General features: G+C 30.1%; 1 protein-coding gene across 1 annotated transcript in view; it reads left to right on the top strand.

Annotated features, from left to right (window-relative positions):
- Positions 1–25,859, top strand: part of LOC131851705 (hypoxia-inducible factor 1-alpha-like) — a 100,172-nt gene that overhangs the window by 51,539 nt on the left and 22,774 nt on the right. The window contains exon 7 of the mRNA XM_059202231.1: positions 16,778–16,922. Within this exon, the coding sequence (XP_059058214.1) occupies positions 16,778–16,922 (145 nt within the window). The remainder of the gene's footprint in view (positions 1–16,777; positions 16,923–25,859) is intronic.

Genomic DNA, 25,859 nt, shown 5'->3' with positions numbered 1-25,859 from the left:
CATTATATGTTGGTTAACTTAAATTATTAATACATTTATAATTTTGAAAAGATATACTTAGTGCTTTAAATAAATTCATCAATGTCCCGTACAGAATAAAAAAATGGTTACATTTGTTATGTAGTAAACTAGTATTATCATCTGTGGTAGGGGCCCCGACATAACCGTTCTAAACTGAAACGATATCGGAATAACTTAGCTCGGTATAATATCTGATTACAAGCTAAATTCCTACTCTATTGTGTAGAGCGTCTTTTGTTTTACAAAAGACATTAAAAAAGTTGTTAATAAGTCATTATTTTTTATGTTACCGTATCTTATTCAATACTGATTCAGTTTTAACTTGTCTTTTTGAGTTGTCGGTTTATAGTAAAAACACTAAAGAACGAATTGTTTACGATATTCCGATAACCTAGCGTAGGTACACTGTCGTATCTTGGATGTGAAATTACGAATTGGTAACACCGGTTGTTGCTATCGACTTATAATACTTAAATAAATTTTATGTGAGTCATTCAATTTGTTAAACGTCTTTCGACTGTAGTTTTTGTCTGTATTCCAATTTTCTTATACAATTCTGCACCAATTTTCAGTAGTATTTTACTAGTGAGCTCGTGATAACAGCTAGAAACTCCTCGAAATTTTAAGAGTGAATGTGTTAAATAAGGTATTAAATCTTATTTACCACATTGTATTTTTCCTGTTACTATCCAATTATCTACGGTTATTATATCTATATCTACAATACTTGTAATATTCATTTTGCTATCTATATAGGCGTTGTTAAGCTACACCCATGTTGACTTGACTATATTTTAGTTGCGACTTAAACCTGCTTTCTAAGGGAGAAAATCCGTAACTAAGTTGTAACGATGGACCAGTTTATATTAAGCTGTAGTTAAATTTTATTTAATATCCAGTTTATTATTTGCTATCGTTATATTCACGGACATATTTTATGTTTCCGCTACCTTGGTTGGAAATGGCAACGTGTAACACAGGCATCACATAGTATTCCTTTATTCTTTAGGTAGTCAGTTGATGATAAGTCGGTACCTTGCTTGCCATTTCAGTAACATAAAAAAAAATCTACTAAATATCTATGTTTCTCATGTCTATAACGCAGTATATTTTTCGCTTCAAATGTTATTCTTACACTGTTTACGTCTCATATTTGATTGATGGCACACTAGGTAAACAAACTGTACTTATGTGATAGATCAAATTAGGCTAATATAAGAGTTTCAATTTCAAACGACTTCAAAAACAACGTCTGTTCGTCGTCGTTTGTATTTTTTTAATAGATGTATCTGGATATATTTTTTTATCTTTCAGAATCTTTCCAATTGGCTGTGTTTAAACTTGCATTTTTTATCATCTGTACTTACTAACTAAGGAATTTAAATATTTTTTAATACATTAGTGCTGTACTAATTTGTTAATTTCTCATCACACTGCTTACTATACGAATCTCTTCACATAAGAGTAGAGTATTAACATACTATTAGTCTGTAAACGGATGTGCCTGTATAGGCTTTTATTACGAGTTTCCCTTTTCGTACACTGACTCGATGTCCTTTGTACCGGAAAATGGCAGAAGATGAAAAAGGTATTAAATTAATTTGAAAAATCTCTAAGTATTTCGTATTAGAGTTCTATTTTGACATATCAAAATGTAATCTAAAACATTATAATATTATTGTCATATGTAATCCTATTTATACAGTTGCATTTCGTGACAATAGCTAACTATTACCTAATAATCGATTTACTAAACTAATAATCGGTCAGTTTTTTTATGAAACGAAAAGTGATATAAACCCTCAAATATTTAAATAGCATTTAATGTGATTTAGTTATGATATAAAGTTTGGCCTTATTTTGTTTTACACTTTCAAGGATGGAACTTCGGTTGGCTTATTTCATTTATGCAAAATCTCGTAGGTGGCTTGTTTGGCAAATTTTAATTGAATGTCACGACCCTTTATGAGACGCTTTCAAAGCACAAAATTTTGAATTTCCAACATATTTATTGTTTACGAATTTCCTAGAACATAACTCGAGTAATTAAACTTAACCGTTTGTGAATGGTTGTTATGATAATTTATTGGCGTTTTACAAATAGATTTGACTTTAATTATTTGTTCATCAAGTTTCAAAAGAAAGTTCTAGAAGGACTTCCGCACGCTGCTGAAATGTTCTAGGGCACTAAGAATTTAAGCCTATGAAACTAATGCAAACTGTATGCGTGTTCACAATTATCTAGAATTGTGAAGCTATTTTAGTGTTACAAAATAACATTGTAGATATTTTTACCAACTTTATCTTCGGATGTAGGTATAACTCTTTAGCTAGTATGATTCGAAGAACCGGCATTCCTAAGTAGGGTCATTATTGGAATTCTTCAGGGCCTTTTGGCTCAAATTTTAGATCAAAGTATAGACAAAATAATGAAAAATGAGAAATGTCAGCCGAAATCAAATAAATTATCAATGAGAAAAAATTAACATAATTTATAAAGTAATGATTGTAACGAATAAAAATGTTATAATGACAGTCAGTAACCAACAACGTGCCAAACCAGACAGCAGACATCTGACACGGTGGTTTTTTAAGCGTAACCTTCGAATAAATATCTTATCAGTAATGAGTTCATAGCCATAAACTTAGATAATTTTACGTATCAAATCTAATATGCGATATAGTATGACGTCGCTAAGTAATTTCCACAGTCAGACATTACTCAATGAATGTGTAGGTTCATAAGATCAGAAAATTATTAAAAAAGAACTTATGGTACAGTCTGAATTGGATAATCTGTTTTTACTTACTACACCAGTGGTACAGGGAGCGGGTCTACTTCCTAAATGTCACATGTTTCTTCAAATACTTCCATAACTCTGTATCTTTAGTGAGTTTAAACGTAGATTTACGAGGGTTTATTGGATTGGTTTTTTCGTTAGTCCTACTGGCTATGTTCGGTTTTGAACTCCAAATCGCAATTAAAATCTATGTAGTATTCCTAAACCCTATATATGAATAGTGAGTTAGATTGATAGATAATTTATTTGCTTCAACATTTATAGGGTTAGTTACAAATGTTCGCCTCATATTCAGAAGGCATGCAAATTATAAGTCTTAGACAATTACTTTTACAATTAAATTACATTATAAATAAGAATATCAGTAGGACAATAATATTACCAGTTACAGAGACGTTACAAGTTAGGTACTCCTCAGGAATTGCAACGCATGAGAGATTATGTATTCTGTAATACTGATCATATAGCCCATAGTTACCGTTATTTATCAGATGGGCCATCACCTTGTTTGATAAAAAATAGCATAAAAAAGGTTGACGGCAACTATTAAACTCACGTTTTGTTAATTTAATATTACTATCGCAACAGCTGATTTGTATTTATGAATGGAAAGGTTTTGAGTGATGTCTAATCACGAGGTGGTAGCGTGATGGATGATCGCTGATAATACTTGCTGTTGTTAAAGACATACGTATTTACAATACGTGATGTTCACGCATCTAGCTTTGGATTGTCGATGAAGAAAAGATAATCTTTTACTAAATTTATAGATTTACTAAATTTGAAATGTACTAACTGTTCGAGACGTTGTCAGAGTGATCATGTTTGAACGGGACAAAAACTATTGCATATATTTCACATATTAAATTCTCCATCTACTTCATTCACATTTTGAATTAATGAAGAAATTTCATTAATATTACTTAGTTTTTTTACTTTATTGCACATAGTTGACTCGCGCAACTTCGTTGTGTCACGTATTCCCCGTTTTTGAAACTTGCAATTGCAATTCCGCTTCTTTTGGTTGTATAGTGATGTAGCGTACCTCGATAAATGGGCTATCCAATACTAAAAGAATTTTCTAATTCAGATCTTTAGTACCCGAAATTACCCAGAACATCCAAAATCACAAATTGATCTCTTTATAATATTAGTAGGGCATATATATAATACAAATATAGTTAAAATTTGGCACACTCACATATACGTGCTGTGTTTAATTGAATAATTCATATAATTTGTAGTTACATGCAGATGAAGTGGCCAAATGTGTATCTGGACATTAAGAAGTACAAACTGAATATAAATTAAGCTAAGATTAAGTATGCATTACGGCTGACTTCACTGGCCTGAATATTGAAATTTGCCACATTTAAATAATTCTGATGTATAAATTTAAATTTGTTTAAGTAAGTTTAAAACTTCGGAAAGTGATAATACTTAATTATCTCCTTGATATATATTTTACTTACTTTTCATATACTTTAATTAAGGTACTGCAATTACTGGTATCTTTTACTGCAATTGTTAACTAAAAGATGCCATATTGTAAATTATGCTGTCGCGACAACATCAAGTAATTTAATGCGATGCTATTTTACCAAGCAAGTGAATAATACATTATTCCCAGCCTCAAAACATGAATATTCAAAAGTGCTTATATAAGTTTGTTTGAATAAACATGATTGCTGTTCTATTTTTATTCTATCTGTCAATAATAACCTGTAATATATCTTGTTTGTATATCTTGTTATTCTTGTCCATATTGCGATATAGTACGAAAACATTATGTCAACCTTTTCCCACTCAAGATATTATAAGAATTGACTAAGATGAAATGAATTGTTTTCTTGAATTTTTTTGAGGTAAGAATGTGTTTAATAAGTCTTTTTATAAAGGGTTTTCTTGCTTAGCAGAACGTTATTGTATTGTATTGTATTGTATTGTTGATTATGAGTCGTGAAATTATGTAAACATTGTGAATATATTTTAACGCGTCTGATTCTAAAAATATAAAATTTATGTTATAATAGTAAAATTTTGTTTATAGCAAACAATTTGTGTAACACGACATGTTCACGACTCATTACTACCTTGAACTTGAACGCAATAGATATGAAAATACCAATGTGATTCATCACTCGAACATTTTTTATTTGATTTGGCGCCGCTAGCAACGGCGTTGAATGTATTAAATGGGCAACTAAAATCATGTACTCATTTAATCTAAAGTGTCCATTAGTTTTTCATAGTATCGAAACATGGAATTGAAACAACTCTTATAGTAGCGATTTTCCACGTTTATCTGCTCGTTCGTTGTCAATCACCGCGCTATATTTCAGACTGAGGTGTTCTGCATTTTATATAATCTTCAATTATACAGTAGCGATGTAATTAATTGCATATTTCGTGTTCAATGAAATAACTAATATAGTTGTTGATTAATTAGTTTAGTCTTGATTATATTTCATAAATAAATCTGGATTGAATTGATATTAAGATAGATATGATAACTCTGGAGTCTATTCCAGAGTAGACATGATATAGTCTGATACAGTAACTGCGATATGATTATATAAGATCCAAATTAATCAAATCCTGATTTCTTTAGCTGACAAACCTTAATCGATCGACAGTCTTTGTCACTGGTCTTTAAAAACTATGATATGATAAAACAAACGAAATTAAATCTTGTGCCACATTTTTTTGGCATATAGTGACAACTAATAACATCTCAACTATTAGACCACTAGACCTTCGGGCAACAACAGAGGTCGTGATGTACCGAAATATCGTTTATAACGAGACTTTGTATTCGTAAACAATACTGTATTTAATTGTGATACAAATACAATACTATTTTATTATAACATTACACTCTACACAACTATAAGAAACTACAGCGTAAAGAAAGAAAAAGTTTTACTGTAACTGCATACATTTCGATGAGATAATGTTCGACGTTTATGACATCTCTATATAATATTTTAATTTATTTTATTGTAAATATTTTATTATTTCTTCCTGTCTAAACATACCGTAAGCTCTTTTTCTTATAATATACGTGCTCGGCCAAGCTTCAGCAGAATTATGTATATTTTTAACCCTTGGGATTATTCTAATGAAAGTACCTTACAAAAATAGTTGAATACCGTACACTCATGGTATATTTTCCTTTGAGTTTTTGCCGCAAAAAAATAACTTAAAACAATTGCATTACAACCGTATAGCATAGTCTTACAATTAAATATAATTATCGATTAGAAATTTTAAAACTTGCATTTTCCTATGAAACCGATATATCAATAAAAAAATACTGTAACGCTTTAAGATACAATCATCACAATGTTAGGCAATTGTTGTGATTGTTGTGACAAGAAAACTAAACGGTTTGTCTGTATCAGTGTTTCCTGGTTTATTTATATATCTACTTCTGATCTTTTAAGTAAAGTGTGTATATCCACAACATTGTATGGTATATTATAAAAACTGCTATAAAGAGGGGACTTTCTTAAGCACACCAACTGTAAGTAACATGCCTAATAATTCCATAAAGTGTTCTGTTCCATAAAACCTTATATTATTTTTCCAAAATTGTGATACCATTTTCTTTGCAAAATTAAATTAAGATCATATTTTCTCAAGATATTAATTTTTGTATTTAAAAATCACAGTTCTAACTTTAACAGTACAGCCAAAATATACAAAACTTAAATATGAAACATAAAAGTATTCATCCACGGAGTATTTTTGAAAATTGCAAATTCACGTAAACCGTTTGCTGCGGGCGAGAACAATTTTTTTTTTTACTTTTATCCTATTTATATTAACAATTTTAAGAGACCCCGCTTAAGGGCATTGTCATATGGCAAGTCGGCTTCATAATCTTGATGGTAGTTATTTCGGCAGTCTCATCTTGCTGAAGTGGAGATAACAAGCGGCGAATTTTACGAGCACTCGAAATTGCTGCGTCGTCTTGGGACTTTTTATGACTACGTACAATTGCACAGATTTTCTAGAAATCAACATTTTATACTTCTCCTCAATTTTAATGACTCGAAATTATTGAGATCGATTCAGTTTATATTACAAAACATTCAATAAATTAATGACTTTACGACTATTCATACAGACAGAACCTAATAACATGAAATGATGAAAGAATAATAAAAGTTTCTATTATGAACCCATAATACTATGTATGTCTATGGATATGTAACTATTTTCATTAGTTACAATAATAAGATTGTAGTATTACTGATTAATGATTTGTGGTCTAGTGATCAAATATGAATTATTATTTATTAAAGGTAGATGTGTGTGTCAAACGGAAGATAGTATGTGTAATGTTTATTTATTAATTTATTATATCTTTTAATATAAAAAAATAGCTTTATACACTCCTTCTCCATAGTAAACTTTAACTGTGCCAAATTTCATTCTCTTTCGACCTTTAATTTTCGTTCAACAGCTGTACAAATTTTTCCTACACATATCATCAGCACAATTGCATCTGCGCCTCATTTTATCCGCCTTTGGAACATATATTATGTCCGACACTAATTTTCAAAACCGTACCGGATATTACTCTGAACATCCAAACTCACAACGTTACTTCTTTACAATACTAAAAATGATTAATATTGATTTATATCGACAGTATTAAAGACTAAATTAGGATCCACTAACAAATCGGTTAATGAACTTTCCCATCACCTACATTTATTTATATTTAGTTGCTCTAAATATATTTACAAGGTTACGTAGTATTACTTCACGCAATTGCACGGTTCGTTTCCTATTAAAATAACAATCTGCTGGTTTGTTGTATCCAATACTGCTCTAAAGTCGTTTATGGTTACGAGAATTGTCCTTTTTACGACAAGGTTGTAGAAATTTTGTACCCCAATTTCACTTTCTTGTTCGCAGTCTGCTCTGTCGATATTATCACCGGGCACTATAAATTGAATTGTGTTACGTATTTTGTACATTTTGGTGCTTTCACCGAAAAGAATTATTTTTATGGGATCAGAGTTTTCCTTTTCTAAATCTTTATTGAAATTCATTTCAGTTAATTATCCAGTCGAATCTATATATTTAGGTATATAAATATATATTTTCTTTTCGTTGTCTTATTGGTCTCTGTTGCGTAGACCAATTTACTTAAATTGGTGGTCAATGAACCAAAAAAATAAAAAATTGCCTTACAAATTGTTCCTCAATTACAGGGAAGTAACTTCAGCGTAATTATAGCGCGACGTTTTGGAGAAATCAGTGTCTTATAAATATTTTTTTATTCTTATCCTATTTCTGAAATTGTAATATTTTTGTATTAATGTCACAATTTAAATTTTTATTGCTGAAATAATAAATATTATTTTAGTAGGCAAGAATAAGCCAGTTTCTATATAATACAATACTTTATCCACCCAAAAGCGGTAATTACTTCATGGCATCTTACACTTTACAGTAAGTTAGCTCTTAATTTTGTAACTGTCTAAACTACACGCGGTAAGAAATTTATTTAAGTTCACATAATTGCGTGAATTCTATGCGGTCGTAACTAAGAAGTACCCAGTTTCGGTTTGGGAGAATATATGTATTTAAATTACACATCCTGAATTTCTTATCTTCGTTTTATTTATACATCGCCGCCTTATGTAGTTACCAATAATCGTATGTGATTCCTCCTTTAGAGAGTTAAACCTAAATGATTTTTTTTTATTTTACAAAACCACATAAAATCGATTATCATCTTTTTGTATTCTCTAATTTACATTTATGTAATTATATTATATTACATGATCTTAATATAATATAATTCATTAATAGCTACTTAAATAATATAGGACATTTTGATACATAGAAACAAAGTTTAAAGTGGTAACATTAGTAAAATTACTTTGCGTGATGCGATCGAATCGAAATTAAAATATAATATGGTAAGTGCTAATAGATACTATGAAACAGAAATATGAAAGGCATATTTGTAGTATATGTAAACAGCAACAGAAATATGCCTTTGTGAATAGAACTTTCGATAATGCAAGTACCATCGAATTTAAATGTACTTGTACCAAACAAACCCGATACGATAGGGATTTTGCAGATATGTTTTTATCGATCCTTCTATTTCCATTATTTACTCGATACTCGATATCGATTTGATACGATTCGATTCCATGTAAAGCCAGCTTGCTCGTATACAGAAATGTTTACGATTTACAAGTGTTCGTGTCCTGGTAATGTCGCACTCTCGTTTATATATCAGCTTCAAATTTAAGCAGGTAAATTTTTCCTGTTCCACTTAACATTCGAATACTGACGACTGTTATTTTTAACGTGTGTAGGGTGACATACACATACTCTCACCTCAATTGCTCGGACCCAAGCAGAAGTATTTTTGTCGCATTAAAATTACAATATATCCATGCTGTAGTATACATCCTGCTACAAAAAAATTATGGCAATACAGATTTTATATGAACGTTTAGAATTTAATGATTTGTCCAGACTCATTCGGTTTTTTTATAACGTAGGAAATGGTGTTAAATACGATGTTAAAGATTATTTCAATAGCTTCTATTTATTTAACAATAATATGTAAAATGGTAAAGTTTCCTTCCTTAAATTTCTAAAGTAATCACTCAAGAGGAAAAAATATTATTTACGGGATTAATTAATTCGCCTTTGTTAATATTATTTATAAGGTAAATAATAATTCCATCAACAAAAATGTAAATAATTTACTGCAGAATGTAGCAGTCAATTCCAGAATGAATATACAGCCTATTTATAATTCCCAGATAAAATGTGACAGACCGACATAATAGAAAATAACTTGTCATATCAATGAACTGCCGGTATGAACGGCTGCTCTTGTCGACAGTTACCCTTCCTACTTTATGTCGTTCCCGTATCAAATCATTGATAACAAAAAACCACTAACATGTTGAGAAGGATCCTCAAAAAAGGCTTCAATGTTATATAATTATACATAGTTACTGACGTTTGAAAGACCATATTTTTTTTTATTAATTTATTAAATAGATTTATTGTACTATTTACAAAAATTGTACCTTTTCAGAATATTTCTCTGCTTTGTCCCAATTAAGAACAGGTTTTGTCTGTTCTAAGTTAAAGGAAACTTAGTATTTTGAAAAACAAACAGGGAATCAACAATTGCCGACTTTGATAATTTTAATGTACTTTATTGAACCAAAGGTTTAGTCTCGGGTCAACATTCCAACTTTGTCAAAATTAATGCGTAATAATAAAATTGTAGAATAATGATATACTCGTATTCTTCGGTTAGTTCTAACACAAGTAGTATAACTTTACAAAGGGTGTAGAGGTCGATGGCACCTTACTGGTGTAGATATTCAGTATTCAGTTCGGGGTTTATAGCTTCACCTAAAAAGCTTGTTATCTTCATATCCCGTTCGTATAAATTATGCAATGAGATACTCTGAATAGGTTTTTCATTTTCGTCTTTATTGCTTTACAAAATCGTTATAAGTTTAGCTGAATACAATAAGGTTTGTAATTACGTAATAATATTTAATAACTCTTTCCCTGTTATAAAGATATTGTGTACTCATACTACAAAAATATTAATTTACTACATAATAAGCTAGTGCCTTTGCTAGTTAATTTCAAACTATTTTCTGTGTGAGTTAAAATATGAGGTGAGTCAAAAAAACAAATATCGGAAGTTAAAAACTAATAATGCTAAAATGAATTATTATACATGGGTTTTCAGTCAACTTCCAAATGAGATTCACAATTCACTTGTATTTTTTGTATTAGCTAATCTTACCCAACTTTAAGTATAATTACTTTTAAATAATTTTATTGACTCTCTGGTTGAAACCTCAAATAATTAAGAACGAATGTATACCTGTTTCTACAGGCGGGTATAAATTTCGCAATTAGCACTGTTTCAATATTTCGTCGTCTAATATTTGCTAAATAAATTAAAGTTGACTAAAACTTTTAAGTTGTAGATACTCGTGTCTTATATTAATTATGTTTGCAAATATTAATTACCTACTTATATTAATTTAGTATACTTACATAAAATTGTTACCAACTCTAACATGCAGTAAGTATCTATACAATTTTGTTAATATATAACACTGTTATACTCTGTAGAATACACAACATTTGTAAAGTTTATACTGCCAAGTCTTTATTGAAAGATGCATTTTAAAAATAGTAGCTGTAGGTGCATTCTCATTTACATCGTTTATTACAATTGCATCGTTTATTTTTTTAAGCAGCGTTTGTTATTAATCGCAAGTAAAATTTATTTTCTTGTTTATACCGTGGTTGTTATCCAAACTGCTGGGAATGTTCCAACTATTTTCATTTCATTTAGTTGGTGTTCGCATATTAGAGAAGAGTTTAGAAATTCACTTAACCTCTATGTTATGGCGGCTACTAATAACTGTTTACTTTTCATTTTAAAACCCAGACGCCGTCTACGTGTGACAGTAAATAATATCTATTTATTGTTGTGGTATAAAGTACCATATTGAGTCGAACTTTACTTGTAAATCATTGTGATAATTCCAGGTGAATTTGTCATGACAGGATAACGGACTTGGCTGACTTCCTCCTGATATTATCAGGTTCCACTAATGCTCCACAAGCGTATATAGTTAAAGCAAGTTTGATAGCAGGAGCATGATTCCATCATTATGCAGTAACGAAAATATATGTATAATATATAATTACATATGTATGTATATGTTCATGTATTCTAATCGATATACTCAGAAGTTATTTTGTCAAATAGAAAATTCTATACGGACACATATTGCTCTTTTCCTTATCACTAAAGCCGGACATTCTCTTTTATCTTTCTGTTTCGTGACTACTTTTCGTTTGCCTTCTTTATTGTTACGAGAATTCCACATGCCACATCTATCCTACGGAAATGTAACGCCTACAATTTCTGAAAGTGCTCTGTGCTACTTTCAAGCCTCCCAAACAGCCCTGTAGGATGTAACAGATTTATTTCTATCGTAATATAATATTTGTTGTGACCATCGTTCGCAAACTATTTGTAAAAGTACCTAATTGTTGACAAGTGAAATATTTTATTATGTCTATACGCATAGTAAACATGACATCGAGCCTATTAATGTAATGAACCTGCCTACGTAGAATTTCTTTCGTTGTGTAGTAAGTACAAAATGAAATTGCTGGACTTATTATTTTGTAAACGGTGCTAATTAAATTTTAATTAAAACAGTGCTAATTGTGAACACTAATAATATCTACGATACAATATAATTCAAATACTGTATTTGAATTTTACATGTATATTTATTGTATGATAAAAGTTTAATAAATCAGTTCTTATTTATAAAGTTAGTCGGTAATTTATTTTCCGTAAATACTGAAATCATACCAACGTATAAAAAGGTACATGTTTTCATGAGCTAATATGTTTAGCTATACCTGTAAATACTTATATGGCCTTTAAGAAATGTGTCGGTTGTAATATTTTGGGATGTAAACATATTGATGAAAAATTCTTTCCCAAGAATAGATTTTGCCGTTTAGGTACAAATATCTGTTGACAAAAATATCTGAACCCTATTGTTTAAAAAAATGGCATTCCTTAAATATACAATTCTGTTATTTAATGTCTCATGACGCTGGCAATCCTAAAATTCCAGACCTGATAAAGAAACACAAGGTCTTTAAATACTTATTTGCCAGAAACAGACTCCTTAAAAAGCGACAATTTTATACAACTTATGCTTAGGTATACTTACTACGCATTTTATGAAACCCTATGGAACTGACGTAATTTCATTGTGAGACATTGCTCACTAAATAGACGTATTAGTTTATCTTAGACATATATGTTTATGTCATCAATTTGATCATCATTCAATGCACGATATTAACTTTCCAACATCGTTATTATTATACCTTATTATATATATGTGGCCCAAAATTAATTACATGAATGTAAATGTGTGTCTATCCGTGTGTGTAGTAGCTTAAAACTAATAATTCCTTTCAATTTATTTTATGTAAAATTTACTTTAAAAAAAAACTACACTATGTCACTTACTAGTACCTGCACCTTCGTCTCTTTTTTTGAGGTAATTGATACCTCGTGATAGAATCTAACTTCACATTAAAGCCTGGTAATTACTAACCCAACATAATAGACATTATAACAGACAGATAGACCTGTTTCGCATGCATAACATTAGTATGGATTTTTAACTGACCCAAGATTGAAAGCGATGGTTCCAGCTTTATACAGAGCCCTTATTTACCTCTTATTCTCTCGTAGCTTTTTTTGTGTTATTTATTTACTATTGCATATTACTGAATAGTAATGTACTGAAATTGTTATTAACATTTAGTTTTATTATATGAGTCAATGAACTTTCTTCCATTCTATATCATTACTTATTTAAAAGAAAATACACGTGTTTAAAACATGGATGATAAAAACAAATTTTCCAGTATCAACTGGCTACTTACTACACTTATCAGAATCAGTATTTATCGTTATAATCTAAAATAATGATTTGTACATAAGTACAAGACGTATTTTTTTATTATGCTAGTTCATCACCCATTCTTCACGTGATTGTGTCATGGTTCTTCCTCAGAAAATTAAAAGTAGAATCCTTGGAAGGATTATTTTCTGTTTATTTGCATAAGAAATATATTTAGTATGGATTATTAATTAAAATCTTTTTCTTGGCATTATTCTATTTTGATAAATTAAGTTTTTTTTTTTGGAAGATGTTAATATGTAGACAATTTAAACAATTAACACAAACCTACGTATTTTCAACGCTAAGCGAAAACATATTAAATTTTTTATAAATTCTTGTTAGACCATTGTTAGACTTGTTAGACCATTTTTAGAACATTTCCTCTCAACCGATTGTGTTGAAAATTAATATAATACATAAGTCACATGACAAAGCAAATATTATATTAACAATGAGGTAGTTTGATGATGGAGTATGTGTTCGTCGGATTGAACTCTGGATTATGGAATTCACCATTAAGTTTGGACTCCTTAGATTTGTCTTAATCAGGATCTGATCGGCATATTTGTTCAAGTTAAAACTAGCTAACTAAAGATCTAAATATTAGTCTTCTAATGCAGCAGGTAAGTTTTGTAAGGTACTCATCTAAGACGCCAAGACTTGGATTCTTAGATAAGCATGTTTGAACATCACTTGGCTGAAATAAGACTTAATTAGTGCGAGTTATCACGTGCAGTATATCTGACATACGAATATAAAATTACATTTATTACATTACCTGTAATGTGATTACCACGTAATTGTTTATGTAATGTTATTGATAGTTATTGGATGTGATAAATTTAACAAACTGCGTGTGTCTGGGAGATGGCACGACATACTACTGGACAGAATAACATGTATTTAATTAGCTTGAGTTATCACGTGGAGAATGTCTGACCATTAAGTATAAAATTACGTCTATTACATTACCTACATTGTGATCACCACGCAATTATGTATGTAATATTTTTATGATAGGTATGATAGTTGTGATAAATTTAGTATCTTTACCGTTCGATTACGTTACTCTGGAAGAAGGCGCGGCATGCTCCTTGAGTGAAATAGTTTAATTAGCGTGAGTTATCACGAACGACTATAATATTACGTCTATTACATTATATACCTATGATGTGATTACCACGCAATATTTTATGTAATATTATTATAAATTATAGGTTTTTTTTAATATGGAAGACGGTTTACGGGTCAGTCAGTCTTTAAAAATTGGTGTTTACTAATTACGAGTTATTTTCGAAACGAACGAGAAATTTTCTTACAACCCGTTAAAATTAGTCTAAACGATCTATCTCTCTACTATTGCTTTCCTCATGTATAATAATGAAAAAAAAAATAAGAACCTCAATATTTTCCATTATTTTTTATATACTTTTTCTTTCGACTTTTCTATAATTTTCGTTCTGACAATTAGTCAAATATACACTATTTGACTAATTGTCAGAACGAAAATTACGTTGACGTCTATAGAATATTGATTTCATTTATAATATACCTACATAGATTTTAAATATTGAAAGTATAGATGAGTTAGACGTATTCAAAATACTTTTTTAACAGTCCAGGTCATTGTCGCGTAGGCGTCTTACATGAAGTTTTATGTATGATATCATTTCCTTTCAGCTCTAAAACGAATTCACTATTTCCACTTTTTTTCTTTCATTCACGATTTCTGTAGCCAATTTCGCAGATCATTTTTATATGTCTATTTTAATTTTTAACACAGTTACTATTTTATATCACACATCAATATTGCTTACTAATACTTTGAATTAAATAGAACTAGACAGCTCTGTATTAATTTGCTATTTAGAATTGCTGAAGCGGCAGTTTAGGCGTAACTTTAAACGAAGTCATTCTCAACCGCAGAACTTTGTATTTTACGGTCTCCTCAATTTATAATCAACTTCGGTAATACTTCTGTGCGGGTATCTGTTGGAGCTTGCAAGCTTTAAACTTTAATATTAGAAATGAATATTACTGTTATTTTTATTTAATCGGATTGTTCTTTACAATTCAAATGGTATGTTAATTTTGTTATATCTGTCTTAACTTAAACGCTTTATGTACGTACCAACTAGCAATAAATGAACAAATTATTATCCGACCTTTATTTTAGTTTAATATATTAAACATATATTTCTTTTTTACATTTCCAACTGTAATAACATTAATACAGTCGTTATCCAGGCCAAAACTGCTTTTTAATTTCGTAGTAAGTCCTATTCGTACTACATCAACGGGAAAATACGGTCGGTTTGCGTTTATAAAGAGGAATAACTGATCCCTTGGGATCCATTCTTATAACGTTCCTTTCGTTTCATTATACTGTTACCATGAAAGTGAAGCTGCAAAACTATGCTCCAAATAACCCAATTTACTGCGTATAATAGACACATACTCATTTTATCAAATTTCATTATCAACACTTAATTGTAATTGTATTCTATATATTAATCTAAAATACATACTATATTTCACCTGATTCATGCAAGTTTCTCCAACTGTTTCAGTAAGTAGCAAACATTTCATAATAGTTACAAACTTTGTATATATGTAATATAAATAAGGTTAACGAAAACCTTTAACATCCAATTAATCAACATTAATATTATAAATACCAAAGTATGTCTGTGCCCGTCTGTCTGTTACATTTTCACGACTAAATGGTTTAGATCTTATTGACATATCCCATGAGGGCAAAATGTAGGTACTACGAAAACGACCATAGGTTATCTTTTATATTAAAATATAATCTGTGGGAGAGTAAAATATAAACTAAAACTGTACATGAAAACATTTGGAATTGTCGAAATCCATTCCAATAAATGTCCAGTGAGACCCATATTAATCGTAGTCCCCTCTTATGAGCCGGCGTGTCTCGAGATAAAGAATACTTCGCTCCTTGGATTATTTGAACAGTCGATTTTCGGGAGTCGCCGTTAATCGGCATACTGGCATTGTTTGTTTTACTCTCACTTCGCACGAATTGTTTCATGGCTTTATTTGTTTAAGAAATAGATTCTTGATGAGTTTTTAATGTTTTCTTAAGTTACGAAATTGGCATCGTAATAAAGTTATAGTAAATTAAAATTTGTAGTTTCATGAATTGTTTTAGATTAGGCATTAAATTGCATTTCACGGAGAATGCATTTTTTTATTTCAAAACGGAGTTGGATCTTATATTACATACGTCATTGAAATACAGCGTCGGACTCAAGCTTTGTTACTCACAAAGCTATGTGTAAACATTTAATTTAATGTAATATTATTTACATTTAAAAAACTAATACCTAAATGGTACCTCGTTACCTCCAAATTGTTAGAGATTTGTGATTTTCATTTAATATTTTCTTTTCACAGTGTTTTCCAAAGGACAATGCGAAACCGGTCAATACCGCTTCCTGGCCAAGACCGGTGGATACGTTTGGGTCCAGACCCAGGCGACTCTCATCACGGACAAACAGCAGAAGCCCGTCAGCGTAGTCTGTGTCAACTACATCATAAGGTAGGTGTAGTGATAAGGATAATGACAAATAACAACATTACGTTTAACATTTCAGGTGATTTTTATACAAAATATTGCATATTTATAATTTGAACTTCAAATCAACGACATGTATTTAAAGGTAAGTACATTTTAATTATTGTATTATAATTTACTTGGAAATATATTTATTTAAGGTTATTTTAAATTACTATTTTCTGATCTACGGCTCGATACGATATGTATCACACATACATGTACCTATTGCAATTTTCAATGATTAAAAGTAAGCTACTATTAACAAAAAAGACTACAATTTTTTTTAAACGACTAATAGAATGATATTAGCATAATTTAAAGACTTTTTCTGATTTTGCTATAACTACTATGCCACTTAATTTATTTAAATATATAGTATAAAAATGTTCCCCGGAAGGTGTAAAATGATATTTTACATGACTGTTGATGATAACACCATATATTGTCAGATATCAAAAAATATTAAATAAAAAACAATCTGTTTGATTTTATTACAATAGATTGTTTTTACTACAAATTTATTTTAATTACCCTAAAAATCACTCCTTTTGGCTAAGGGAGCCAACAGGCTTCATACTTGACTGATTTAATTTTAGTTATAAATAGCAGTATACTTACAGATTTCTCTATATAAAAGAATTGATATTACTTTTGCTTCTGGGAACTGTACACGTGACTTTATTGCTTCGAAATATCAAAGTGAAGCCATCTGAGTGAAAAATCCTTCTTGGATTTCATGTTATTACGAACATTCTGGTGTAAAATAATATCCTTGTCAAATTCTTCTCGATCTCGTAGGATGCCAAATCTGGAAATCTATAATTAGGGATCACATTATCAGATGTCGATAATAGAAGAGGTGTTTTTTTTTTAGTTAGTCTTATATTTTAGTGTAGTTATTTACTTACTGGCTAGTACCCTCAAGTTCTGTTTTTATTGAGATAAAAGATAGGCTATCTATATATATATATTTTCGGATTACTATAATGCTGTTGGCCGCAGCTGGCCTTTACAGCTTCACCGGAATAGGCTATATATATACCATAAAATTTTTTTAGCTATTTTGTTTTGACTAGACAGACAAACTTTCGCGTCTATAATATAGGTATAGATTACTTTTAGTACAAGTTCTGTTTAGTTCAGTTTTCATTTCTTTAATCATAATTAATATTTTGAGCCGATTTTATAAATGAGTAAGAACAAGATCTCATTCATTTATAAAATCTTTCTTCTTATGTATATGTCACGTGATAACCAAACATGAAACCTTATATCCAAAACTAAATTGATTTCATTCTTTCTTTAGGTTAAGATGGGAATAACCGTTTTTAATGTCATAGAAATTACATTTTCATTATACATTTATTTATTTCGAGTTAATATCGGTTCAATTTTTATTTATTTTTAATTAAACTGGCTTACAATCATATTTGGTGGCCTGGCCCGTCTATTTAAAGAATTTTAATTTAATTAATTTTAATAAATAATTAATTTAATTAATGCCCATGATAAACCAGTCATTTGAGGACATTCTGGAGGACTAAGATGTCATGTCTCTTATTATGTAATTTCAGATTTTTTATAAAGTCTAATTTGGTACTAAAAATGAATAGATATTTAGGAGTACGTATGTAAGTAGATGGGATATGCTGTATGGCGAATCCATTTAAACTTCAAGCTACAACTTTAAAGTATTTCCGACGCATGTCAGGGACAGCATGTTAGCTACTCTACATAAACTATAGTATACGTCTAATTTCTTTGGCGCTGTTACTAAAATCATTATTTAATTAAAAATAAACATTTACTACTTACGATTAAATTCTAAAATCTTGCGAAAGACGAAAACATTATATTTTCCTAAAATTCCTTTACATAATATATTTTTTATGTGTAGTCAACTATAGTTTACGCGATTGTTGATGTGACCATAGATGATTTCTCTTATTATTTTATACCTACTAATAATATTTTTCGTGCAGCAAACAAGGAAAATTCCAAAATGAAATTAAAACTAAATGCATAAAAGGGCATGGACTTAAGTCTGGAAATCAAAAGCGTAACATAATAAAAAAAACCGCGATCCTCGATATACCTAATTTATTAACCTTTACCTTCATAATTGCTATTTTAGATGGAGGGATCATAATATTTGTTACCTTTTAGCAGTTTAACTAATCGTGAATATACAAGTTGTATAGAAAGTATTTAATATAGTGTATAATTATAAGAACATTTTATACCGAGGAGGAAGTCATGTATAAAAAGTAATATTTTATATTTACTTTACACGTTTGCTGCGTTGTTGTTACAAAACAAACTTGTATCGTTTATTCTTATCAAATAGTCCCTCTTTGTCTAGATAAAAGTTCAAAGGGTTGAACTTATTGTTTGCGCAGTCTTTTAAATGTGTTACATAATAAACCTAGTATACATTTATGCAAGTTTTCTCTAAAGAGTGACCTGTTATGAAGATGGTTCTATTAATCATGTACAGAATTAGATATTTAATTATTTTTACTTAAACAACTTGTACCTAGTACAAATTTTATTCACAATTACTGAAGAAATCTATGCCTTTATTTCGCCATGAGATAGTAATATAAATAAACCTAATATAAACACAAGAGTGTTTATATTAAAAAAAGAGTAACACGCAAGTTAACTATTCAAGAGAATAGTTAACTTGCGTGTTACTCTTTTTTTTTATCATATAAATATTAATTTATGAAGCTTGTTCAGAATTTTAACAATGTTGTATGAATACAACACATGGGACTTCCAAATCAAAGATGTTATATATAAATCTTGCACTACTTTCGAACAAATTCTTAGGGGTCGTATAATAAGGTTAAAAACATTTTCATTTCCCTTCCAGATGACGTTGACATTTCATTATATTTTTACGACGTCATTCTACTTTTATATATAAGTACTGTATTCTGTCTCATCGTAAACAAGAAAATATTTTCAGGTTTTCTTTGTTAGAATTATTACTTTTCTATTTGAGAGTACTTTTATTTTTTGTTTATTTCTTTCAATTTACTTCTCTCTGATGTCTACGATATAATCTAATATCTATTGTACAGTTTCCTACATTTCATTCCGAACGTTTTTATTTGTATAGACTTGATGTAATTTCATTAAGGTACCTGTTTGTTTTTGTTCAGATAAAAAAGATCTGTTTATTTTGAGCAGACTTCAGAAAAGCATAGGTTGTCAATTTGACGGCCTTTGTGCCAATAATTTTGCATCGATTTTTTTGTTTAAAATCGATGTCGACATCTGTTTCATTTTCATACATTTTGCCTTCGATTGTAGTCCGTTCTTGTTGCAGAATAAAATGTAATTGATCTTAATTATGTGTAGCAGACACATGTCTAATTTAAGTTCTTGCGTACTTGCAATCATTAAATAAGTCTGTTGCATTGATAAGCAACGAGTAAACCTTTTTTTTATGAATAGGGATTTAGTCATTGATTGTCAGTAACGTGATTTTTATATACTACAGGGCTTATTAGATAAAATAATGACTGTGTAAGGCACTGTCCCGTGTTATTCACTTGGCGTTATCTGATAATGTTTTATATTTTTAGTATTTAATCAGACAGTTTGTCAATATTATGACATAACTGTATTTAGTTGAAAAGATATGACAAATTTATTTGTCGCCAACAATGTAGCCAACATGAACGTTGACATTTTTGATGTTTCTAAAATTACATCTCTTACTTTGTTCACATTCATAACTGATTCATTTAGGTTTATTTGTATTATGTGCAGACTTGTACAAAATATCTGCGGAGTTTTCCTACTCGGCGGTAGATTTAGCAAGCGGTAAGTTCCCATATTATTTTCTAAGTGAATCAAATATTGGTGTGAAACTCAAGTCAGAGTTTTCACCCAGTTTGGCCCTTACTCGAACTACACTGGCCTGTCCATTGTCATTTCAGCAACTTTTAAACTAACTCAAGTATATTTGCGGACCTTACTGGACAGATTGATTTTTTTAGTAAATAATATTATTATTTTAATTTTATCACAAATTGATGACATCATTATATATGCTAGTATCTACAAAACCATATCATGAATTTATTAAAGTACCCATTACGATATTCCTAGTGCCCTCGTTTATTGAAACTTAATTCAAAAAGTAGTTTAAACTAAAATATTAAGAAATATAAAATAAAATATTAAGAATTATTACGCAGATATCATGGGAATATTGGCACTGACAATTTTAGAAACGTGAAACGAATGAAATTAAAAAAAAAAAGGTTTTGGTTCCATGTAATAACCATCTGTATACCATCTTTATACATGCTGACTTAATAACATCTATGTTTTCCCACTTTCATCCGTCACTCAAGGGTCCAGAATTCTCATATCACGCTCACAATTGAGACCGTTACAAGTTCGGGCGTAAATTCACACATATATAACTTGGTGTGTGGCCAACACTTCGTCTGTGCACATAATACTAGCAAATATTTGTCACTTGCTTACACCATTGGTATGTTTGCAATTCAGAAGTTATACTTCCTTTCATAATACATTGCTATTTTATCTTTCCGAACTATAAAATGGACATTCACGATTCTATTGCATTTTTTATGTTTGCCAATATTTTCCTATTTCGAAGGGATTATTTTTGTGATTACGTCCTTGTCGCACTAGCTGTTTATTATATATTTGTATTTAAAACAATGAAACAAACTACTCAACCGATTAGGTTTACTCTCTGTTGATTTCATACAGATTTCCTTCCACAAAAAGGGACAACTACGCTTGAAATTTTTGTGAATGGATACGTTAATATTGACCATATTTGAAATAAGCGTTTGCGTATAAGGACTGTCTTTAAACTTTGTTAGTATGTAATGAATTCTTAACTTCACAGACAGTTTAAATATCCAGATAGATGTCTCAAATAGATAACATAATGACGTAGGCCCTACTAGTAAACGAAACGCTAAAGTTGTCACACATATGGATTGGGTTCCACGTTATTATGGTTGGCACGTAGAAAGACAGTAAATATAATATGTTCTAATATTGAATCACATAGCGGTCATAAAATAACTATTATCGTGAAAGCAATTAGGTACTTTATTGAGTAATGTATTTTTAATCCCCCCTTTGTTTGCAACTTTATTAATATAATCTAATCAATACATACATCAAGGGCGCGTTATTGCTATGTATAAATGGCTCAATGGAAAATTTATCTTATCAGTCGACTAGACTGATTATGGACCTGTAAGTGGCAAGCGCATGATGTTAAAGCGTTTTCAGATGCGCTGAGCAGCAGGTTATAATTATCTAAGATGAAATATAAGCATAGCAACGAATGCCTTCCTTTTCTTGCTAATTTCTGAAATGACTGGACCGATTTTGGTGGTTATTGGCCTCGCAGAAAGCTAATGTTATATGGAGTAACTTATAATACTTTGGTTTTGTATCATTTATTTATTTTAATATAAATAAAAATAATTTCCACGTTAACGATGTCGTCTGTAGCAGCTAGTAAAGAATATATAAAATTAGAAACCACTCAGAACCTTTTTTTTATGTGGGTGGAAAAAGGTAGTCAATACGGATATTTTATTATCATAACGATATAAATAAACAAGAGGAGACAAGTCTGGAATCCAATTAGAGGCGGAAGGCCATAAATTAAATACATTTGCAGTTACTTAATTTCTTAAGCTTCCTGAAAATTTTCAATTTTGGGGTCCTTGTAACTTTGGGGCAATAAATTAGGATATTTTGTTTTTAACAAACAGAAACATTAATAATATTGTATGTTGCTATATGCCTGTAATCTATTTCATTCCTAATATATTAAAAATACTGAGACAGTAATAAAAACAATTTCAAATGTAAAATTAACAGTATTTTCTTCCAGAAAGCTTATATATTATTACACTATACAAGCTACAAAGTCCAAGTGATTTAAGACGTTCGCTAACATCTTTGTAAACGTGTCTAAAGTAGAATAAATAAACTAGTTATATTTACGAAAATCAAAGCTATACTTTGATAAGTAAAATTTTTATTTATGAACACTTATTATTTAATTATATTTTCTATATGCGTTTACATAAACACACAAAAAGAGAAAAATAAACAGCGAGCATAACTCACAACTGTTGTCTGCAAATTCTGTAATCTGTACCAATGACTAAATAAAAGAGTTTTTGACAATAATATTAAATACATCAGCTTGTTCTGAAATAATGTATTGTAACTCTATGTCTAGAGATCTTATCACTAACCGCGCCTAGTGTGAAACGTGTGAACACGCAGTCGTACCTTCAGCATGACTGGTGTCACCAGTTATTCGAATTTTCCTGAGAGATCCTAAATCATATATTAAACTACTATTTAGTAAAATATACACATGAATGTATATTGTAGTAAGTGCTGAACAAAACTCATTAATTTTCATTTTTGGGCGTTATTATTTTTACTCCTACAATTTACAACAAAAGACCTAAGAGATTAGAAATCACCGATGATTTGAGAATTTAAATTCACTTTTATTTATAGGAAAAGGTTGTTATAGTGTAAATTAATGTGTTTATAACGAAGATTAATTATTTCTTTAATAATATAGTTAGATTACATATTTGATTGCTTAATTGCAGAAGATAGTTAAATATGTTATTTATTTTAAGACCATCTTAAATAAATAATTACAGTTTGATTTATTTATTTCAATCTGTCGTCTACGACAAAATAAAGGGTATAAACGTCACAAAGGCTCTTTCTCATTCAAATTATTTGTATTAAATATTTACCGCTCTCATAATTTACATACAGGCTACTTGTCATCCTTATCATTTAAAATTATTATATTTCTAACTAATTGGTGTGATACAATGGAAACTAATTTCGATCCAATGATATTAAATTTGACCGTTTCGCACCTTTTCACATTGTTGAATTGCACGGTAACTACTAACGGACATTGTTGTCGATTTATTAGTGTTCATCTTGATTACGTTTAAAAAGAACTGATTGGATTGAAATCTATCTTGAGAGTAGACTCCAGAGTAGACCTGTTCTACTATTTGTAATTATAATTTTTTTTTATTCAACTTTAATGTGGCTATACTATTAGCGACATACGTTGCTGTTTATTTTCACACATGTGGGTCAATGCAACTGTTGCATTCGAAGGGACACACCTCATTGCCTATAATTAGAGCTTAACCGTGTCTTGGTCGATCTGAGTCGTTTATGTAAAGGTCTTAGGGAAAGCAGTACGTGACTTGTACGGTCTTGACGATTTTATACAACTACGAACATGCCTTCTTTAACCTATTTATATAGTGTTCATATGTCACAAGTTTTTTTTTTTTCATCCATATTCGAAATATCTGCTGATTTTTAATTTCTTCATCCATTGTCATCCCATAATTTAAAAGTAGAAATTAGCTATGTACTTGCGGAATTTCCTTATACGCACACTCATATTGTAGAACGAATTACTAACCAAGGTTTTCCTTAGAGGCTAGATTGTAGGGTTTTTCAGAAATTTATAGCCGTATTTTAAGAGTCGACAATTTGTACGTGATGTCATTGGTGTTTCAGGTCTGTAAGCTTCTTTTTCCTATAAGGTGGAACATTTGCTTGTTTGTCACTACTCTAATATAAGAAAAATGTGTACGTCTTTCTTAGCGTGTTTCTAAATAATAAATGAAGTCTTCGTTATTGATTCCGTATTAAGTCATGTGTAATTTATAGGATTATATCATTACAGATAATCGTTTAATAAAAATGATCCATCAGCATTTATTCATAAATAAGCAAATGTACATTTTATGCATAATAATAAAGATACGCTTAAGTGGAACACACTATTGATGAAAAAAATATTTGTACAACGTTAAATTAATTCTGCCACTTGTCGACATACACTGTCTCGACAGTGAAACACGATGCTGTTCTGCATATAACACATTGATATTAAGTGCAAAAAATATAATATCGCTCAGAACAGAAGTTGTAACCCGAGTGTCGATTGTTATTCAACCACAATACGGTTCACTGTATTACCTTGTCCTAAAACAAGAATAAGTTTCTGAACGTCTCATAAAATTACTGGCTCTTAGCCCTTTCATTTTACTAAGTGCCAGTAAAATATATTCATATAGTATGCTTTCACGGCTGATGTACTGGTATTTGGTAGTGTCTTCTGCGCTCCACCAGGCTGATTTGATTTCTCGAGACTTCCGTAGACCTTCTAACTTTCTCAAATTTTTTATATAAACCAAATGAAAGCTATTATTATCAATGAGAAATATTGTATATCAAATCAGAAAGAGAAACTTATTCTAAATTTTCCTATTAGTTTGCAAAAGTCTAGATTATTATTAGACCTCTTTTTCCTCCGTGCACATTTATTAGTACATATATATTAGCTTAAAAACTAGTGAGACGACCTTCTTAGTATTCTATGGATTCACCTAATCATTCGTGTTGCAGAGAGGGATCCGAGCAGTTCTCGGGACTTGTGATCCGGGTGTAGTTTTAAGAGAGGCCTGCGCAGACGTACGTCAACACTCACCTTCACCGCTCTCTGCCAATATTAACTGTTTTATATACCTGTATAAAATAGTTTTAAATAGTACTGATGGTGTGTTATTAATAATGACACATTTTACAAAATTTTTATTTAGCTTACAAAAGGGACCGATATGAAATCTTGAAAATTTTAAATGGATCTTTGATAATTTTATTTCAAATGATAGGTTTCACTGCAGAGTAATATTATTAAGATTCTTAATCATGTTGTGAGATAAAAATACCTACTTTTTATTTTTTACAAAAAGAAGACCCTGGTAGGCCTTGCAGGCACTTTTGCAGGCTAATGCGGACAATGGAGCCGCTTTATAATTACCTACTTGT

The sequence above is a fragment of the Achroia grisella genome, unplaced genomic scaffold, assembly GCF_030625045.1.
Source record: "Achroia grisella isolate CSIRO2021 unplaced genomic scaffold, CSIRO_AGI_Agris_v1 utg807, whole genome shotgun sequence".
In the NCBI taxonomy this organism is placed as follows: Eukaryota; Metazoa; Arthropoda; class Insecta; order Lepidoptera; family Pyralidae; genus Achroia; species Achroia grisella.
The sequence above is the reverse complement of the archived record's forward strand: the minus strand, read 5'-3'. Positions and strand labels throughout refer to the sequence as shown.